Source organism: Mauremys reevesii, linkage group 7 (genome assembly GCF_016161935.1).
Source record: "Mauremys reevesii isolate NIE-2019 linkage group 7, ASM1616193v1, whole genome shotgun sequence".
Taxonomy (NCBI): Eukaryota; Metazoa; Chordata; order Testudines; family Geoemydidae; genus Mauremys; species Mauremys reevesii.
Genome location: NC_052629.1, coordinates 5,511,630 through 5,528,540, shown reverse-complemented (window position 1 = coordinate 5,528,540; position 16,911 = coordinate 5,511,630). Strand labels below are relative to the sequence as shown.

The 16,911-nt window shown below is 43.0% G+C and overlaps 1 protein-coding gene across 5 annotated transcripts in view; it reads left to right on the top strand.

The window, feature by feature from the left end:
• SH3PXD2A (SH3 and PX domains 2A) overlaps positions 1–16,911 on the top strand; it is a 373,953-nt gene that overhangs the window by 154,322 nt on the left and 202,720 nt on the right. For all 5 annotated transcript variants that reach the window (XM_039481034.1, XM_039481032.1, XM_039481030.1 and 2 more), the window contains one exon: positions 9,603–9,694. In XM_039481034.1, coding sequence (XP_039336968.1) covers positions 9,603–9,694 — 92 coding nt within the window. The remainder of the gene's footprint in view (positions 1–9,602; positions 9,695–16,911) is intronic.

The following is a 16,911-nucleotide window of genomic DNA, read 5'->3' as shown; positions in this document are numbered from 1 at the left end:
CATTAATGCTAGAACAGATTTGAATCACTAATGGGCAAATTTCAAGCTATGGCTCAGTGTGGGGAAGCTTGGATGCTTCTCCAAAGAGAGGCTATTTGTTTAATGTATTGATTGATTAATGGTGCTCTTTGCCTCAGTCTTTTACATTAATCTAAAACTGACCAAAATTCATTAAAATCTGCAGAGCCTGCCGCAAAAATGGTCTGCGGGTCACTGAAAAGCTTGATCAAAAATGTTCATCTTATACCCTGCCCTGAAGATCACCAGACCCAGTCGGAGGCTAAGCCAGATCAACTCTGCCACTTGTACTTCTACCCCCGTCACTGGTAGCAAGAGTGACACAGTGGTTAGTCAGTCTGTTGGCTGGCAGGACAGCAACACTGTGGTTCATGAATCTCACAGCAGGACATAGGGATAGAGGCCTAAGGAAGTAACTGGGTGCCAGACCACATAGGGCTTTACAGATTTTAACCAGCACCTTTGCCGAACTTTTTGAGTCTGCAAAGCTCACAAGAACGGCTTTCTTTTAAAATTTCCTCCTGCTTCCTGGCTCCATTCATACAAGGAATCGCTGTCTTATGTTTCACAGCTTCCACTTCCAGACCATGGAAGTCCAGAGGTGTTTGAAAATAATAATGAAAAGCAAACATTGTGAGCCTCAAAAGTTCATTAGAGTTTTTGGACAAAGGTTTGGGGAGGGAAAGAGAGATTCTTGTTAGGTCCGAGCTGGGGTAAAATACTGGCCCCTTCAAAATCAATGAGAATGTTGCCACTGACTTCAATGAGGGCAGTATTTCATGCCTGCTTCTTATTAAGACCTAGACATCAGGAGTATTTTCTGGGGTCTTTGCTATAGATCAGTGTAAGGGGTTTCTGAATCCATTGTATATGATCTGTGTAATCCTGGATGTTCGCCCAATCATAACCTTGGAATTCCTCCAGTATGAAATTGACCAGGAATGTTAGGCAGCTGGGAATCAGGAGCATAACAACCAGGAAAAGTACAGTTGATACAGGGAAGGGGAAAGAGGTTGTGGATAAAACAGTATTAACTAATATTAACTGTTTCCTCCCGAGCAGCAATTATTGCTACATATATTTTCCGCAGACTTCAGTGAAATTAGGATCTAGCCCCACAACTTCAGAAGTGTTAACTCCTTTATATCTTCCCTCCTTTCTCACTGCTTGTATTGATTTTAAAAGTTATCCCAAACTACACCACAATAACATAAAACCTGGAGAAGTGTTCATCCATTATGCACCACTTCAGTCCCACATTAGCCTCCAAAATAGCTTAAATGGAATTCAAGTGAGGCACAGACAGGGATGAAGTTCACCTTTTGTGAACTCAAAATTAGGATGCAACTGAATATTGAGCCTTGAAAGGGGATGATGTAGGGTTGCGCTTGTGTGAAGCTGTCATAGAGAACTTTTGACCCAGGGTATTAAAATCAATAAATAAGACTTAAGGCCTGCCTCTATGACCGCTGCTTGCAGCTGCAGCATCACTGAAATCAGTAGCACCTCTAGCGTGAGTAGACCCAGCCAGGCTCAAACCCAGAGTTCAGGCTGATTGTTGCCAGATGAGCTTTACTCCTCCATATCACCTGTCCTGGAAAGCAGAAGCTCAGAAAGGCCCTGGCAAATGCGTGATAAGAATGCTACAGCTTTCTCTTCTTCCTCTTTTTTTTTTTTTTTAATCATTTGAGTTTGCAAGCTGTCTCTCTCTGGGTGGGAGGGTTTGCACGTTTGAGATGTGGGGTCTGATTTTTTTTGACAGACACAGAAACAATGAAAGCCAGACAAAGCATGTCTGAGCATTTGTGTGGAGCCGCTGCAGCACAGGGAGGTCTGTAAAATGTACTATGTCAGCCCCCAAGAGTGCGTCCCTTCTGAACTTGAGAACACTGGACTCCCACACTGCCCACTACCAAGGAGACCTCCCAAGGACTCGGGATATTTCACTGTTTTATTACAGCTCAGGGAAATAGCTGCACTGTGATAATTAGGCCAATATTTGGCACAGCAGTAAGAAGCATTTAAGAAGCAGTGAAAAGGGGAGAGGGGCAGAGAGGGAATATTTTCAGTGCTTTTTCTCATCTATGAACATAAACTGCAGCACTCTGAATGTATTGCTGGTTAATTTAGAAAGTAATCTAACAGACCAGGCAAACTCTGCCTGCAAATATTTGTTGCCCACTGGAATTGATATCTCTGGATGATTTCCCTCTTAACCATAGACTTTAAGTTACTTTAATGTGAATTGCGCTCCTCTGGGTTCATCTGAACCAGTTTCCTTCTTGCATCTGAAGATCTTTTGCCAATTTAAAATAAAGAGCAACTTCATATTCTTGCTCTGCCGGGGGAGGGAGGAACATTTTATTTAATAGGACTTCTAAACGTTGATGGCCAAAATACATCTCTTGGTAAGCATGTGTACAATACATACTGTGCCTTATGCGTGGAGCACAAAACCACCATGCTCTCCTTGTTCAACCCCCTCTGAAAAACTCAGATCAACATTTTCAGACTTGGAGTTGCCAGTGTAGGAAAGCATTCTTGTTCAGGACAGCACTTAAGCACGTGCATAAATCACATTGACTTAAGCATGTGCTTAAAAAGTATGTGCTTCAGTGCTGACCTGACTAGGAATGGGCTTAAGTAAGCATTGAGTACTTTCCTAAATTGAGGACTTAAGTCTCTTATTTTCACACCTAAATAAAAGTGGTTTTTTTCAGAGGGGCTTAATACTGGCAGCTCCAAGTGAGAAAAATTTGATCTTGCTTGTTGCACATTGTCCACATGTTGTGAGATCATAATTAAAAAAAGAAAATTACCTTCCTCTAGATTTCCCAGTCCATCCTCTCTGCTCTATGTCAGTCTTTAGGCCATTATTCTGCCAAGACTTCCACATGAGTCTTTCTGTTTGTGTCTACTACAGAGACCAATGAGCACCAAATGAAAAATTAATAACAATTAGAGCTGATTAGAAATGTGTCACATTTTCATGAAAAAAATTCAAAATTTATCTTAAAATTTTGTCAAAATTTGTTAAAAATCAGAAAATTTAGAGTAGGTCTACTACTGTCTTCATGAGTATACATACCATAAGAGTCCTTGCCTTTGCTATCTTAATGTTCTTTTCATGTAATTTTGTTGTGTGTAATTTTCTCAGCTTTTAAAAAAGCAAACTGAAAAAACAGAAACGTAATTGTATGGAATCATATTGACACTCACATGGGTCGTCATTTGAGTGGAACCATTAGATCCACAGCACAGATATCTGTCATTTGAGCTAACAAAGTAACTCAATCCAGCCCTTGTCCCTTCTTCATTCAAGCCCAGTAGCTTCCACTCCATGCTGCCTGGAAACCAGCAGGGGGAGTATTGAAAGCACAGATTTTCTCTGAGTTCAGCAGCCCCTGGCAGCCAGGACCAGCAATTTCAAGGAAAGTCCTGATCAGTTCCCTGGAGTGCCAGATTGGAGCGTGCTCAGTTGCTTTATGGGGTTGGCGCATACGCAGTACATTTGGCATTTAGGAACTCTGCAAGGATGGAGCGTGCTCGGTGCAGGTGGAATCACTGGAGAATTTAATTGCCACCCTTTAAGAAGTCTCTACTGAGCATGTGCAAATGGCAATTTTCAGAGGCACGTAGCTTGGACACATTTGGGTGAATTTTCACAGGGATGCAAAAGGCACATTCCTGACACAAGGACAATAGGGTGACCAGATGTCCCGATTTTATAGGGACAGTCCCAATTTTTGGGTCTTTTTCTTATATAGGTTCCTATTACCCCCCACCTCCTGTCCCGATTTTTCACACTTGCTGTCTGGTCACCCTAAAGGACAACCGCCTTGCCAAATTTCAAGCTTCTGCTCCAAAGCATGGGGGAGCTAGAAGTTCTTAGTGAAACAGTGGTAAGCAATTTTTTTTATCATGGCAAAACCTCTACCTCATTCTGAGAAACAGCTGAACCATTTTCCCTGAAACTTTCCAGAAAATTTCAGCCTAAGGCAGACACCCAGCATGGAAAATTTCAGCCTGAATAATTCAAGACTGAAAAATTATAAGAAATTGAAAACAGGCCCTTATAATGGGAAGTGCCGAACAGCCTTAACTATATGCAGCACTACCAGCTGCACCTATAATATGCATTTGTATACATACATACACACATCTGTATACCGATGTCTGTAATACACATCTGTGTGTATATTTGTAAGTATATGTGTCTATACATACACATATGCAGATATGTATACAAAACCATGCTCATGCTCACACACATGCAGACACATTCTGTCCGTAACACACACTCTCCATTCTGTGGTTTATTTGTGGTTTTGCATTATGTTGAATTGCACTTTCTGTACTGGCGGACAATAAGCTCCTGTGGGCATGGATCTGTTTTTTGTTTTACACACTCCATCTAACATACAGCACCATGCACGCGGATGGCACCATGTAAATATTAACATTTGCCAAAAGCCTTTATAACTGAAGAGTGACTGGGTATGAACTGGCAGATGTTGCATCACTTCTAATACGCTTTCTGATATTGGCTATTGTTCTGTGATTTTTTTCTGGAAACCGCATTCTATCGAGAAAATTGCATGTTGAAATAAAGCCATAAACACCTTTTTCTGAAGGCATATGGCTATGTGCGTGAGGTATGAGTTGCTCATTACTGCTTTAAATACTCGGCACGGATAAACATGTTATTGCTGATAATATTCTGCAAGTGTGAAAAACTGAATTCCATGTGTTAGCATTTTTATCTTTCCTGCGCAAATCCTTTATGGTTTTGGGATGGTTGCTGCTTCTAATTATGTATTTTGCCCCCATTTCCAACCCCTTGCCACTTCCCAATGGTTTGTATCCTCTTGCCATCTGTTTTCCTCTCTTTCTTTCCCTATCTTGAACTCCGTCCTTTGCTTGACCCCGTCCTGCAGTCCTTCCTTCGCTCTGTTGTATCTTTGGCCTGGGACTTACTCTCTTCCTCAAACTGTTGGACTCTTTCGTATTGCCATCTAAATGGGCCACTGCCTCCTCAATACGCTCTTTGTTAACTGTCTTGAATCTCATTAGACTGGTGTAGCTAATGGTTGGTGCATTGTGTGTTTGCCTAAGGGAGCTCTGTAAGGGGCAGAACAATGTGTGGTTAGTGCTGCAGTAGCCTCCCAGGCCCCAGCAGCCCCGTCTACACAGAGCTTTCCCAGCAGCAGTGTCTTCTAGGAGATATTACATGGATCCAAATCCTACAGCCTTTGTGCATCCCCAAATCCTATTGATTTCTGTAGGAGTTTTGGGTGTAAAACAAGTGCAGGGTCAGAGCTGTAGTTTCAAAAACTAACAAAAACTGACTTTCAATGAGGCTTGTGCTCCAGAGTCATTGAGGTGCTTTTGAAATGCTCCACCTAAGTGGGGGGCAGGATAGCTCAGTGGGAGTTCAATCCTTAAGGGGGCCACTTGGGAATCTGGGGCAAAATCAGTACTTGGTCCTGCTAGTAAAGGCAGAGGGCTGGACTCAATGACCTTTCAGGGTCCCTTCTAGTCCTATGAGATAGGTATATCTCCATATATTAGACTAGATAGGGCCAATGGTTTTCTTTGTGGATGACCCAAAATAGGGACATACATTTGGGAGTGGGATTTTCAGAAGCACCTAAATGACTTGAGCACAAATCCTATTGAAAGTCAATGGGCCTTGTGCTCCTAAGTCACTTAGCCCATTTGAAAATCCACCACATGCTCCTATTTCCATGTTTAGGCTGCACAGCAGCAGCTCCTCTTGAAGTGAAGGCCACTTATGTAGGTTCCTTATGTTAGGCACTCTATGATAGGCTGGGCTCTCTTTAGGTTACATTGGGCGTTTTCATACATTCTGCCCCCCTCAAAATCCTTCTTATGATGGGGGCACTTGGTCTCCAAGTGTTTCAAAAAAGTGTGTAATGATCTGGCTTGTTTATGAAGATGTAATATGGCTTGATCCCAGGTCAGGGCTTATCTTCAAACCCATCAGGCTTCAGACAGCATGTATGTGGTCTGATGAGTCCTTGTGGGCAGCAGAGGTTCCCAAGTTGTCCTCCTGTCAGTGGCTCGGTTACAGGAGTCAGCTGCCTCGGGTGCACAGTAGCTTTTCTCCTGGTTGCCACCCCTTCCTGTGACACACACTCCCGTTTAAGCTCATTTGCTCCAAATGGAGCAGGCTCTGCAGGTGTGTCTGTTCAGTACTGGTTCAGCCCAGAGGCCATCACTAGCCTTTTCCTGATTGGGATGGGGGTGTGCCCCATCACACCCCCAAGTTTGAAAATGTTGTCCTCTCTGACAGTCTCCTCAGGAAAGAGCCACTCTAGACTTGCAGGGCCAAGTGACACTTGGGGATTTATGTTTATGCTAATGATACTTAGCGCTTACCGTTCTCAGTCCTGCAATACCGAAGCCTATGGAAGCTGCATCATTGACTCCAATGGTCGCAAGGTCAAGCCCATGAACAACAATAGGTTTTTGAACCACAGTACAGACATTAAATAACTAAGTCTTTCAGCACCCCAGCAAAATAGGTGTTTCTCTCCCTATTCCAGATATGGTTTACATATCTTCTCTGAATTTGGTCTAAAGAGGTTAAGTGACTTGCCCAGGGTCAAAAAGGAATCAATGGCAGAGACAGCACAAGCTCTCAGGGCTCCATTCCCTTTCTCAGTCCACTAGATCAAGTCACCTCTCCTTCTGCTTGAAGACTGAAATTGAATGAAATGTGCTTTAACCTTGTGTTTGTGTCTTCATTATGTTCATTGTGTTGTGAAATCCAGTGACGTTTCTCTTACTCTTATGCTTCTCCCCTCCCCCCTTGGGTAGAATCCAATTTCAAATTTCTACAGTTACTGCTATTCCTGGGCCGGAATTGTGTCTTCTGGATAATGGTTCTGATTTGCCATATGTATGTGTGTGTTTATACGCAATGAGGACTAAACTCACACAACTTTATTTCTTTTAGTTTAAAACAAGACATCAGTTATTAATTGTGCAACAGCTGAGATTAGGGCATCTTTATTCCAAGACAAAGCATTTTGTTTTTCATTTGTTTCCTTCCAGTTCTATATGTGATATATTGAGAGAATCATCTGTGCTCTATGTCATGTTCTCAGCACTGCAGCAGCTATGCCGGTTCCAGTTTGGGCAGCCCAGCATTGCTTCCTCACTGTTTGGCACTCCTCTGCATTTCACCGAGGGCCAGTGTCACTTGATTCACAAACTCACTGAAGTCTAATATAATTCCCCTACCTATAATCTGCCTCAGGTAGAATAAAGCAAACCCTAGACTCTTAAGAAGCTCTTGAATTTCAGACCTCTTCAAGTCAGGGATACATGTACTGTAGCTGGAGAATTCAGGGGACAGAAATGCAGTATTAAGTCATTGTTTTAAATTTTCAGCTGTTCTTCCCTCACTGCAATTATATGGAAACAAATTCCAGTGCTTCTAGAAGTTTGGTTAGACGTAGAACAATGCAGCTAACTGAATCGCAGTGCTGTGTCTTTTTGTTTCAGATGTGTGTCTGACTCAGATCAATCAGATCTATCACGAGGTTAGTCAAGCCCAGTTCGCCCAGCCATATCCATGAGTTAGTACTAGTGCAATTTTTCATCTGTCTTTCAAGATTGTCTGGAAGGGAGTTCAGGTCTTTTGCCCTATTTTCAACTGACTTAAGAGCCAGACAGTCTCATTCTGTTGAACAGGTTTACAATGCCTCTAAGAAGCTTTGTCTATATTTAACTGTTCACGTAGCCTACTTCCAACATGCCTTAGCAAAGGAGAGGGTTAATCCCAGCCCTCTCTTCCCCTTATGCTGTTCACTTCCCTCTGTAAATCTCTGAACCATGTGCAAATCAGAGCACTGATCTGATTCTTTCTTCTCTGTTGCCTCTCACATTTTGGATGAATATTTGACCTTCTCTGACAGAACCAAGCCATGGAACCTAGAGAGCAAATATCTAAGACATTTTTGGCCTTTATGTGATGTGCTTGTCTCATCTATTTGAATGCTTAGTTTTCAATAGACTTAAAAATAATTGATGTTATCCCACAAATTGCATTTATTATTGTTGAGTGTAATGTGCACTGCATATCGGTACCTTACAGAGTGCATTAATATACTATACTTAGCCATGATACATTGCATGAAGGCTCCTTTGTACAGCGGAAAAAGCCTCTCTGCCTGTCTTTCCAACCAATTAATCACTTTTTTTCCTGTTAGCTTGCAAGGAAACTCATTGGCAAGTCCTGCATTCACTCCATAAATGAGAGGGTTTATGGAGCAAATTACTCCACTATATTAGTGAGTTTTGAATTTGTAGTTTACGTATTTATTATTGTTGTTATTGTTTTATTATGTATTTATAAATAGCAGCCATGGCCCCATTGTGCTAGGCACTGTGCAAATACAACAGAGAGACGGTCTCTGCCCTGAAGCATTTACACCAGGGGTCGGCAACCTACGGCATGCGTGCCAAAGGTGGCACACGAGCTGATTTTTGATGGCACGCAGCACGGGCTGAGCCGCTCAGCCCACCGCTGCTCTCGGGTTCCCACTGCTGGCCCCCTGCCAGCCGTGTCCCACTGCCGGGCCCACTCAGCGCCCGCTGCTGGCTTGGGTGAAGAAACCCCAGGCTGGCAGCGGGCCGAGACCTCGACTGGCAGGAGCCAGTGGCCGAAGCCCCAGAGCAGCGGCAGCGGGCTGAGCCGCTCAGTCGCTGCTCTAGGGTTCCCGCTGCTGGCCCCTTGCCAGCCGGGGGTCCCTCGCTGCAGCCCCACTCACCCTGCTTCCGGTTGGAGTTCCAGCGCAGGCCCCCTGCCAGACAGGGTCCAGGCCTCCGGCCCTGCTCAGCCCTACCAGCTGCCAGCTCCACTCACCTCAGCTGCTGATCTGGGATTCCAAGTGATCACTCAGAAGCCTGTGTGCAGCTTAAAGTATCCAAATACGAGCCACCAGACATTGGAAAACTCAGCAAGGAAAAGCCAGGGCAAGGATCACACTAAACTGATAAGAGCTACATTTTAATTTAATTTTAAATAAAGCTTCTGAAACATTTTGAAAACCTTGTTTACTTTCCATATAACAGTAGTTTGGATATATATTATAGACTTAGAGAGAGACCTTCTAAAAAACGTTAAAACGTATTACCGGCACGCGAAGCCTTAAATTAGAGTGTCTACATGAAGACTCGGCACAGCACTGCTGAAAGGTTGCCAACCCCTGGTTTACACTATAAATAAGATGGACTTGCACATGAATAGCTAGAGGGGAATTTTGCCCCATGTGTCTAAAACCAAACCAGCCATCCCCAAGCCCCTCTGCTTGTTTAGGCACACAGCATAACCCCTTTGCACTAACACATGTCACAGCCTTTCTTTTCAGGGAAGCACCCTGGCATGATGCTTTCCTTGTTTATTCCCTCTGCTCTTCTAACATCATTCTGCTGACCTGATCCAGAATTTTGCGTTGTTCCTTTTCTTGCCTCTTGGTTGTGTATTTAAGGACCTGTTTCTAAACTTGATTTCTCTAAACACTTTCCTCTCCCCTCCCTCCTTTCTTTTACAGGCACTCGTCAGGCTTCCTCCTCACATTTCACAGTGTGATGAAGTCTTTAGGTTCTTTGAGGCTCGACCTGAGGACATCAACCCTCCGAAAGAGTAAGTGTCATATTTGATTTCCAGCACCACGCGGTGCTTTTGTTTGCACCGAAGGAAGCTGAAGGTCATTCTGGTTTATTACCTCCAACGGATGTGAGAACAGCTTTCTAAGCTTTCAAATGCTACCTGGGAAATGGCCTTGTAATTAGGTAAAAATAAGCCAGTTTGTGTGTGTGTGTGTGGGGGGGGGGGATTCAAACAGTCCCAAATACAAGTCTTGTCTCCATTCTTCAGGAAGCTCCCTGCCCACTTTTTCATTGTTTCTTGCTGATAATTCTAATGAGAGAACTTTTCCCAGTTTGTTGGTTTTAACTTGCCTGTTATCACCAAGGAGTCATTAAGCTCCTGAAAGCATTGTATCAGCAGCAGATGGAAATCCTGCCACTTAGAGATTGATTCATAATTAGCAGCTGCCTCTTTAACTGTACTCCTTCCTGAAGATATTTAGTTATTTTACTGGAGTGTGAGTATGATCCTCAACCAGAATTGTCTCCGGAGAGTTTATTTGCTGGAAGCAGGAAGCCAAAGCAAAGGTTGAGGGCAAAGCTTTGGTTAGAGATAAAACAGAGTCGTAGCTTTTACCTTAGGATGGATAGATTGATTCCAACAGAGACCTGGCCAAGGATCTAAGAACTAGTACATTTTATTTAACTTAAAGAGATGCTAATTCCTCCTGAAAAAACCATTGACAATTGTATTTACTAACAGTGCTGCTGCTTTAGCTGATATTTCCTCTTCCCCTGTTCTCACTGCCCCAACACACCCACACTTTGTATTTCTCGTGATATTTGCCTGCTAAAAACATCTTGACCCCATCCACCCTGGGCCTCAAACCTGTGTGCTGCATTGACTGTAAACCAGGCCGGGCTAATTTGGTTTCAACACCGTTTGCATGGCCATTGTGGATAGGGCCAAAACATGTTTAGAGCTATTTGGGTTTTAAACCAGCTCAACCAATGTGGAGCCTGATCCAAAGCCGACTCAGGTCAATGGGAGTTTTTGCATTGGCTCCACTAGGCTTTTGTTTAGGCCCATAGTTCCCAGCCCCGTGTGAAAGAGTGGGAGGTTTGTACTTTAAGGGCCTCATTTTCAAAACAGTGTCTCCGTTTGTACGCCCGCAACTGTGCCTGCGTGGCGAAATGCTAGAATTTGCACTCACACTAACCTTGCCTAGTCGTTTCTTTTTCTTCAGATTTGTAATCTGAGATCTACAAAAAGAGTAAACCTGTCTTCTCAGCTAGGCCTCTTCAGGAGAATTTCTGGGGCGACTATTGAAAAAGCCATGACTGTATGTTCACTGCTTAGCTCTGCACTGCAGAGTTATTTTAAAAAGTAGGAGGCTATGTCCGCGTTAAGGGCTCATTGCACTTGGAACTTACTGTCTATCACAACATTCATCCAAGAACCTGAATGGGCTTTACAAACATTAATTAACTCTAAAACATCTCTAGAAAATGTTGTCCCCATTTTACAGGTAGAGAAACTGAGGCACAGAGAAGCAAAGGGAGTTGCTTAGGGTCACAGAGGAAGCCAATGACAGCTTGAAATAGAACCCAGGAATCCTAATTTTAATGATTAGCCCACACCCCTGCCTACTTGAAGTACTGATATAGTCTGCATCATTGTAGCATCTGAGTGCCCCACAGTCTTTAATGTTTGCCTACAAGGGAGGGCAGTGCTGTTAATCATAGAATCATAGAATATCAGGGTTGGAAGGGACCTCAGGAGGTCATCTAGTCCAACCCCCTGCTCAAAGCAGGACCAATCCCCAGATTTTTACCCCAGTTCCCCAAATGGCCCCCTTAAGGATTGAACTCACAACCCTGGGTTTAAGTATCAGAGGGGTAGCCATGTTAGTCTGGATCTGTAAAAGCAGCAAAGAATCCTGTGGCACCTTATAGACTAACAGACATTTTGCAGCATGAGCTTTCGGAGGTGAATACCCACTTCTTCGGATGCAAGACTCCAATGCTCAAACCACTGAGCTATGCCTCCCCCCAGCCTGTCTGTGCATCAGTTCTCCATTTGTAAAAGGGAATGTACTTGTTCAGGGTCACACAGGATGCCTATGGTAGAGCAAGGATTAAACCCTGGTCTTCCAGGTTCCAGGCTAGCACTCAAAGCACTGCACAGTCCTTCCTCCCTTCCTACGGCTCTTCTACAGCCTTTGCCAGTCTGAATGTTGAGACAGTCCTAGCAGTTATCTTTAATCCCATTTTCTTTCAACCTCCTTCTACTCTCCCCAGGACAAAAGACTTTAAAGTTTCCCAGCTCAGTACTTGTATCTTATTCTGATGTGATAATGAATGTGATTTATTTCATTGGAAAGTATAGAGAAGAGCCTGATTAAATCTCATTTTGCTAATGTCTGTGAGACGTTAATCTAGCGAGGTTTAAATAAATCCTACCTCGTCTTCTGTAAGCAAACAGATCTTAGGGAAGGTGTCTAAGGTTTCTGCTGGGAGCTCCTCACAAAAGATGTATTGTTGAAATTGAAGGTTAGCCCCTACAAAACCACAATGGAGAAGCCAATGGAAACAGCTCGGTATTTTTCTTTGTTGAGTGAAGGGGAAGGGGAGGAGGTCTAGGGCTTGCAGGAATGCTGTGTAAGATCTGCACAAAGGGCATCTCCGTGGAGAACCTGAACCGTCGGTGTGCAAAAGAGCAGAAAGAACAGTAAAAAATCCCAGATTTATCCTCTTCTCCTGCTCCTGTACCATGCCCTTCAGTTGTCTTCTGCAGAAACAAGGTGGGGCCCCGCCAGGGCTATGGAGTTAGATTCTACTCCTAATTACACTCATAAAACCCAGTCAGGTCATCGGGGTTACACAGGTGTAAATGAGGGCAGGATTCGGACCCTAATATAATAATTTTGTTTTCTTCAGTTGCTTCCTCTGGTCTTCAATGGAGATACTGGTCACAATTTTAATTTATACGTAAACTATACGCAAAAAACAGTGCTAAAGAATAGGAGTCAGGTCAAGTACTTGAAAGGTTGGAAATGCCAGAATTAGGGGTGTCTGTGCAACCTGAATTCATCCCCCTTGCATACGCTGTGCGTCACGATACAGTCTTTTATTTCGTGATCACATACTATTTTTTCCACAAGACCCCTGCCTCTTTCAGTGAAAGTCAATGAGACTTAGGCATGACATAGTGTTTAAGGGTCAGATTTTTAAAGTTATTTAGGTGCCTAACTCCATTGATCTAAATGCAAGTCAGGTGCCTAAATTTATTTTGGCCTAAATTCTGGCCTTAAGTCACTTTTGAGACTATAACTCAGGCTCCTAAGTCACTCCTAAGTAGGTGTTTTGGAAAAAATTGCCACTAATCTCTTCTGTCACTCCATTGACTTAAATGGTGTCTGGATTTCACCTTAGTCTCTTCAATTACTTAGGTGCTTTTGAAAATGTTGCCCAATATGCCTGTTTCCCAGTCTCTCCTTAGAACTCTTATTCCGACATTCCTTCACCCCCTTGTTTATTGCCTTCCCTCTCTGGGTTATGTCTCCTTTGGTTTACAAGCTCCCTGGGGCAGTCAGCTGCAATGAGCCGCACACTCCTGTGGTACGCATTATAATGATGTTTATTTGATCTGATTTTCAGAAGTGCTGAGCACCCGGAAATCCTACTGCAGACAATGGCAGATGCTGGTGCTGAGCAACTCTGAGACAGTCAGGCCCATTACCCTTTGCATGAAGCACTTTGACCCGAGCTCCCTGTTTAGTTTTACTGTTCCATGTTTCGGGTGACCTCCCAAGGTTTTTGAGCCCTGTGTCCATGGGAATAAGGTATCTCCATCAGCTCTCCTGACCCCCTGCCATACTTCTGAAAACTTCTATGAGGCTTAAAGGCAAATGGCTTGGAAAGTGCCATAGGGATAGTATTGGAACAGGACAGTATAATCCCCAGAGTGCCATCCCACCAAGCTCAGTTAGGACCCATCAGTACTAATGTTATAATTGAGTCAAGGGGCCTGTTTACAACTGGGTTCCTTTCTGCAGTGTAGATGGGGTCTTCCTTGTGTTCTCAACAGAACACAATTAAGGTTCCATCTACACTGCAAAACTGAATAGTGCTGTAACAACGCCCCTTCTACCAGGATTATACCTGTAGTGAAAATGGGTCCTTAGTAGCCTTCACTCTTGCAAGTGCTGATGATAGCACTAAGGGTATGGCTACACTTGAGATTTGCAGTGCTGGTGGAGGCTTTCCAGCGCTACAATTAGTAAGTGTCCACACCTGCAGGGCACATCCAGCGCTGCAACTCCCTGGCTGCAGCGCTGGCCGTACACCTGGGTCTGCCTGGGGAATAAGCATTGCAGCGCTGGTGATCCAGCGCAGGTCGTAAAGTGTGGCCACACACCAGCGCTGCTATTGGCCTCCAGGGTATTAGGAGATATCCCAGAATGCTTTTAACCCCTTTGTTTTGTTATGCAGCCTCTCTTTGTTTTGTTGTGAACGGGGCAGGAGCTGCTTATCTAAAAAAACAAACACAGCTCCTGTTTGCTGTGATCAATCTGTGAACAATCAAATGAGATATCCCCCCTGCCTGCCTGATTCACAGGGGTTGAGTGTTTGCGTTTTGCTTGAGGAGAGAAACAGCAGCGAGAAAGGGAGTCCGAGAAAGGGAGTCCGGCAGCTGCTTATCTGGTCTGCAGGCTGTTTGCAGTTAACACTAAGGGGTCGGAAAAAGTTTCTGATTTTGCAAAAGCAGGGAGCCGATTCACAGTGTCGGCTCCAAAAATCCACTCTCTCTCTCTCCTCTGCTCCCTGTCACACTACACTCCACCCCACCCTACCCCCCTCTTTTGAAAAGCACATTGCTGCCGCTTGAACGCTGGGATAGCTGCCCATAATGCATCACTCCCAACAGCGCTGCAAATGCTGCAAATGTGGCCACACACCAGCGCTGGCCCTGCACAGCTGGACGACCAGCGCTGTAACTCCCAGCGCTGCAACTCTCAAGTGTAGCCAAGCCCTAACACACAAAGCAGAGCCTAGAGCTGCATTCCCAACATTCCTTACAAAACATTAGGGTTTGCTACTACCACATGGACTCTTGCATGGGGGGAACGACCTTTGAACTGTAGTTTTTGGCAGGTAAGGAAATAAGGAGACGGTTTTAACTATTTAGATTTGAAATGTATATATTTGGCAAATTTACGTACTTGGAACTTCTGCTGCACCTGCAAAAACAGATGTAGCAGATATTTAGGTGCGCAAATGGCTGTGCCCAATACATTGTAGAGTTTTGAATCATTACTGTAGGGTTTATTTTGTATTAAAGAGGAAGGCACATATTTGCTTTCCCATCATCCTAAATGAATGAAATGCTGCTCATCTGAATACCACTTCAGCTGCTGATGGTAAATAACTAATCCAGAAATGGATTAATTTTAGGCTAGGTTTTGCAATTTGAGTTCAAAGCTGAATTTAGGCAAGGGTGCATACTAGACAAGAACAAAATCTCCAAGAGATTTGTGTACCCAAAATAAGAGAAGTCTGAAGAGAGCAAATGACCTTGCAATAATTCTGCTGTCTTGCATGGTAGGAATCACACATGATCAGCTACTTTTCTACGTTTTCTGCCAACTTGAACATGCGGTTCACAGGAGAGTTCAACCCTTCTGGTTTGGATTCAGCATAGAGGGGCAGGTTCAGATCTGGGAATTCACTTCTGAAGAACATACTCCAGCCCGGAAATTCTAATAGCCTTGAATTACAGCTTTCTATTTTGGCCCACCTATAACAGCAACAACAACAAAAATATAAAAATAATATTTTGAACTTATAGCAAAGTTTCTTATCTAAGAATCTTTTGATAATGGTAAAGGGCTTTACAAACATTACACAAATCCAGGAGAACTTGGAACATATTAAGTAGTAGACAATACAATTTTAAGGGAGGGTTAAAGTATATAACAATACTCAATAACTAAAGTTCATGTAATAAAGTACTGAGGCACAATAGTGAGATACATAATCATGAGCTTATATTGATCACGTCTGCATTGCATAATGCAGCATTCAAACTCCCAAAGTCCAGTGCCCGTATGTAGTAGGCTCAGTGTAAAATCCAGGATGGATTCTCCAAGGGCAATCTATTCTTTGGTTGTCACAAAGTTCTGGTCAGGAATATAGAGGGTATATTGCCAAGACATTACAGTAACCATGCTAAGGAGCCATGTTTTAACTTAGAGGTGTACAGTAATGTTAAAGCACAGTTCATTAATATAACATATTTTTCCTGTGCATAACCATGGTCTATGGTTGTGTTTAAATATGATTGTTTTGGTAGCATTGATGAAGCCTAATTTGTGGTGTAACAAGAACTGGATGCTAGTAAATAGTGACCTTTAAACACAGAAGGAATGTAATATTTTTGCTGCAAGTTTTAATGTTATAAAACACATTTCTCTGTTCTGTTATCAGTGTATTATGCTAGTGCATTGTCTTTCATTTGACCCCTTTACAACTGTTTCTGAAATATTCAATGCTTGTGTCTCTGTACAGATGTGCTATGCAAAAGCCTGCCATTTAAAATTTTGTTTCTACTGCATAATGCAATATTTTCCGCAGTTAGCATTCTCATTTTATTGCAATTTATACTGTAGTATCAGTATGTCAATTATTTTTAAGCTGTGCACGTAGCCAAGATGCATTATGGGTGTGTAACACATATCTTTATATTCAGAGAATCATAGAAATGTTGGAAGAAAGGGACCTTGAGAGGTTTTCTACTCCAGTTCCCTACACTCAAAGTAGGACTACGTATTATATTAGGGAAATTCATTCCACTTATAAGATTCAGCAGTCGTCATGATAATAACTTACATTTTTATTTGTATGGTGTTGATCAGAAAATACAATACAGAACAAACTCTGATTTAAATTTCTACAAAGATAAAGTCATAAAATGTGATTTTCAAAAGTGTCTTAAGTATCCTCGCAGCTTAAATCCCATTTTCAGAAGTGACATCAGGCCAGATTTGTAAAGCTATTTAGGTGCCTAGCTTCCATTGATTCCAGTGGGAGTTAGGCACCTATATACCCTTAAAAATCTGGCCCTTAGGTTAAAATTTTCAAAAGCACCTAAATTACATAGGAGCCTAAGTCCCAATGACTTTCAATGAGATATAGACTCCTCAAGGCCAGATTTTTAAAGTTATGTAAGCATCTTTAAGTGCTAAATACCTTTAAAAATCTGACTGAGTG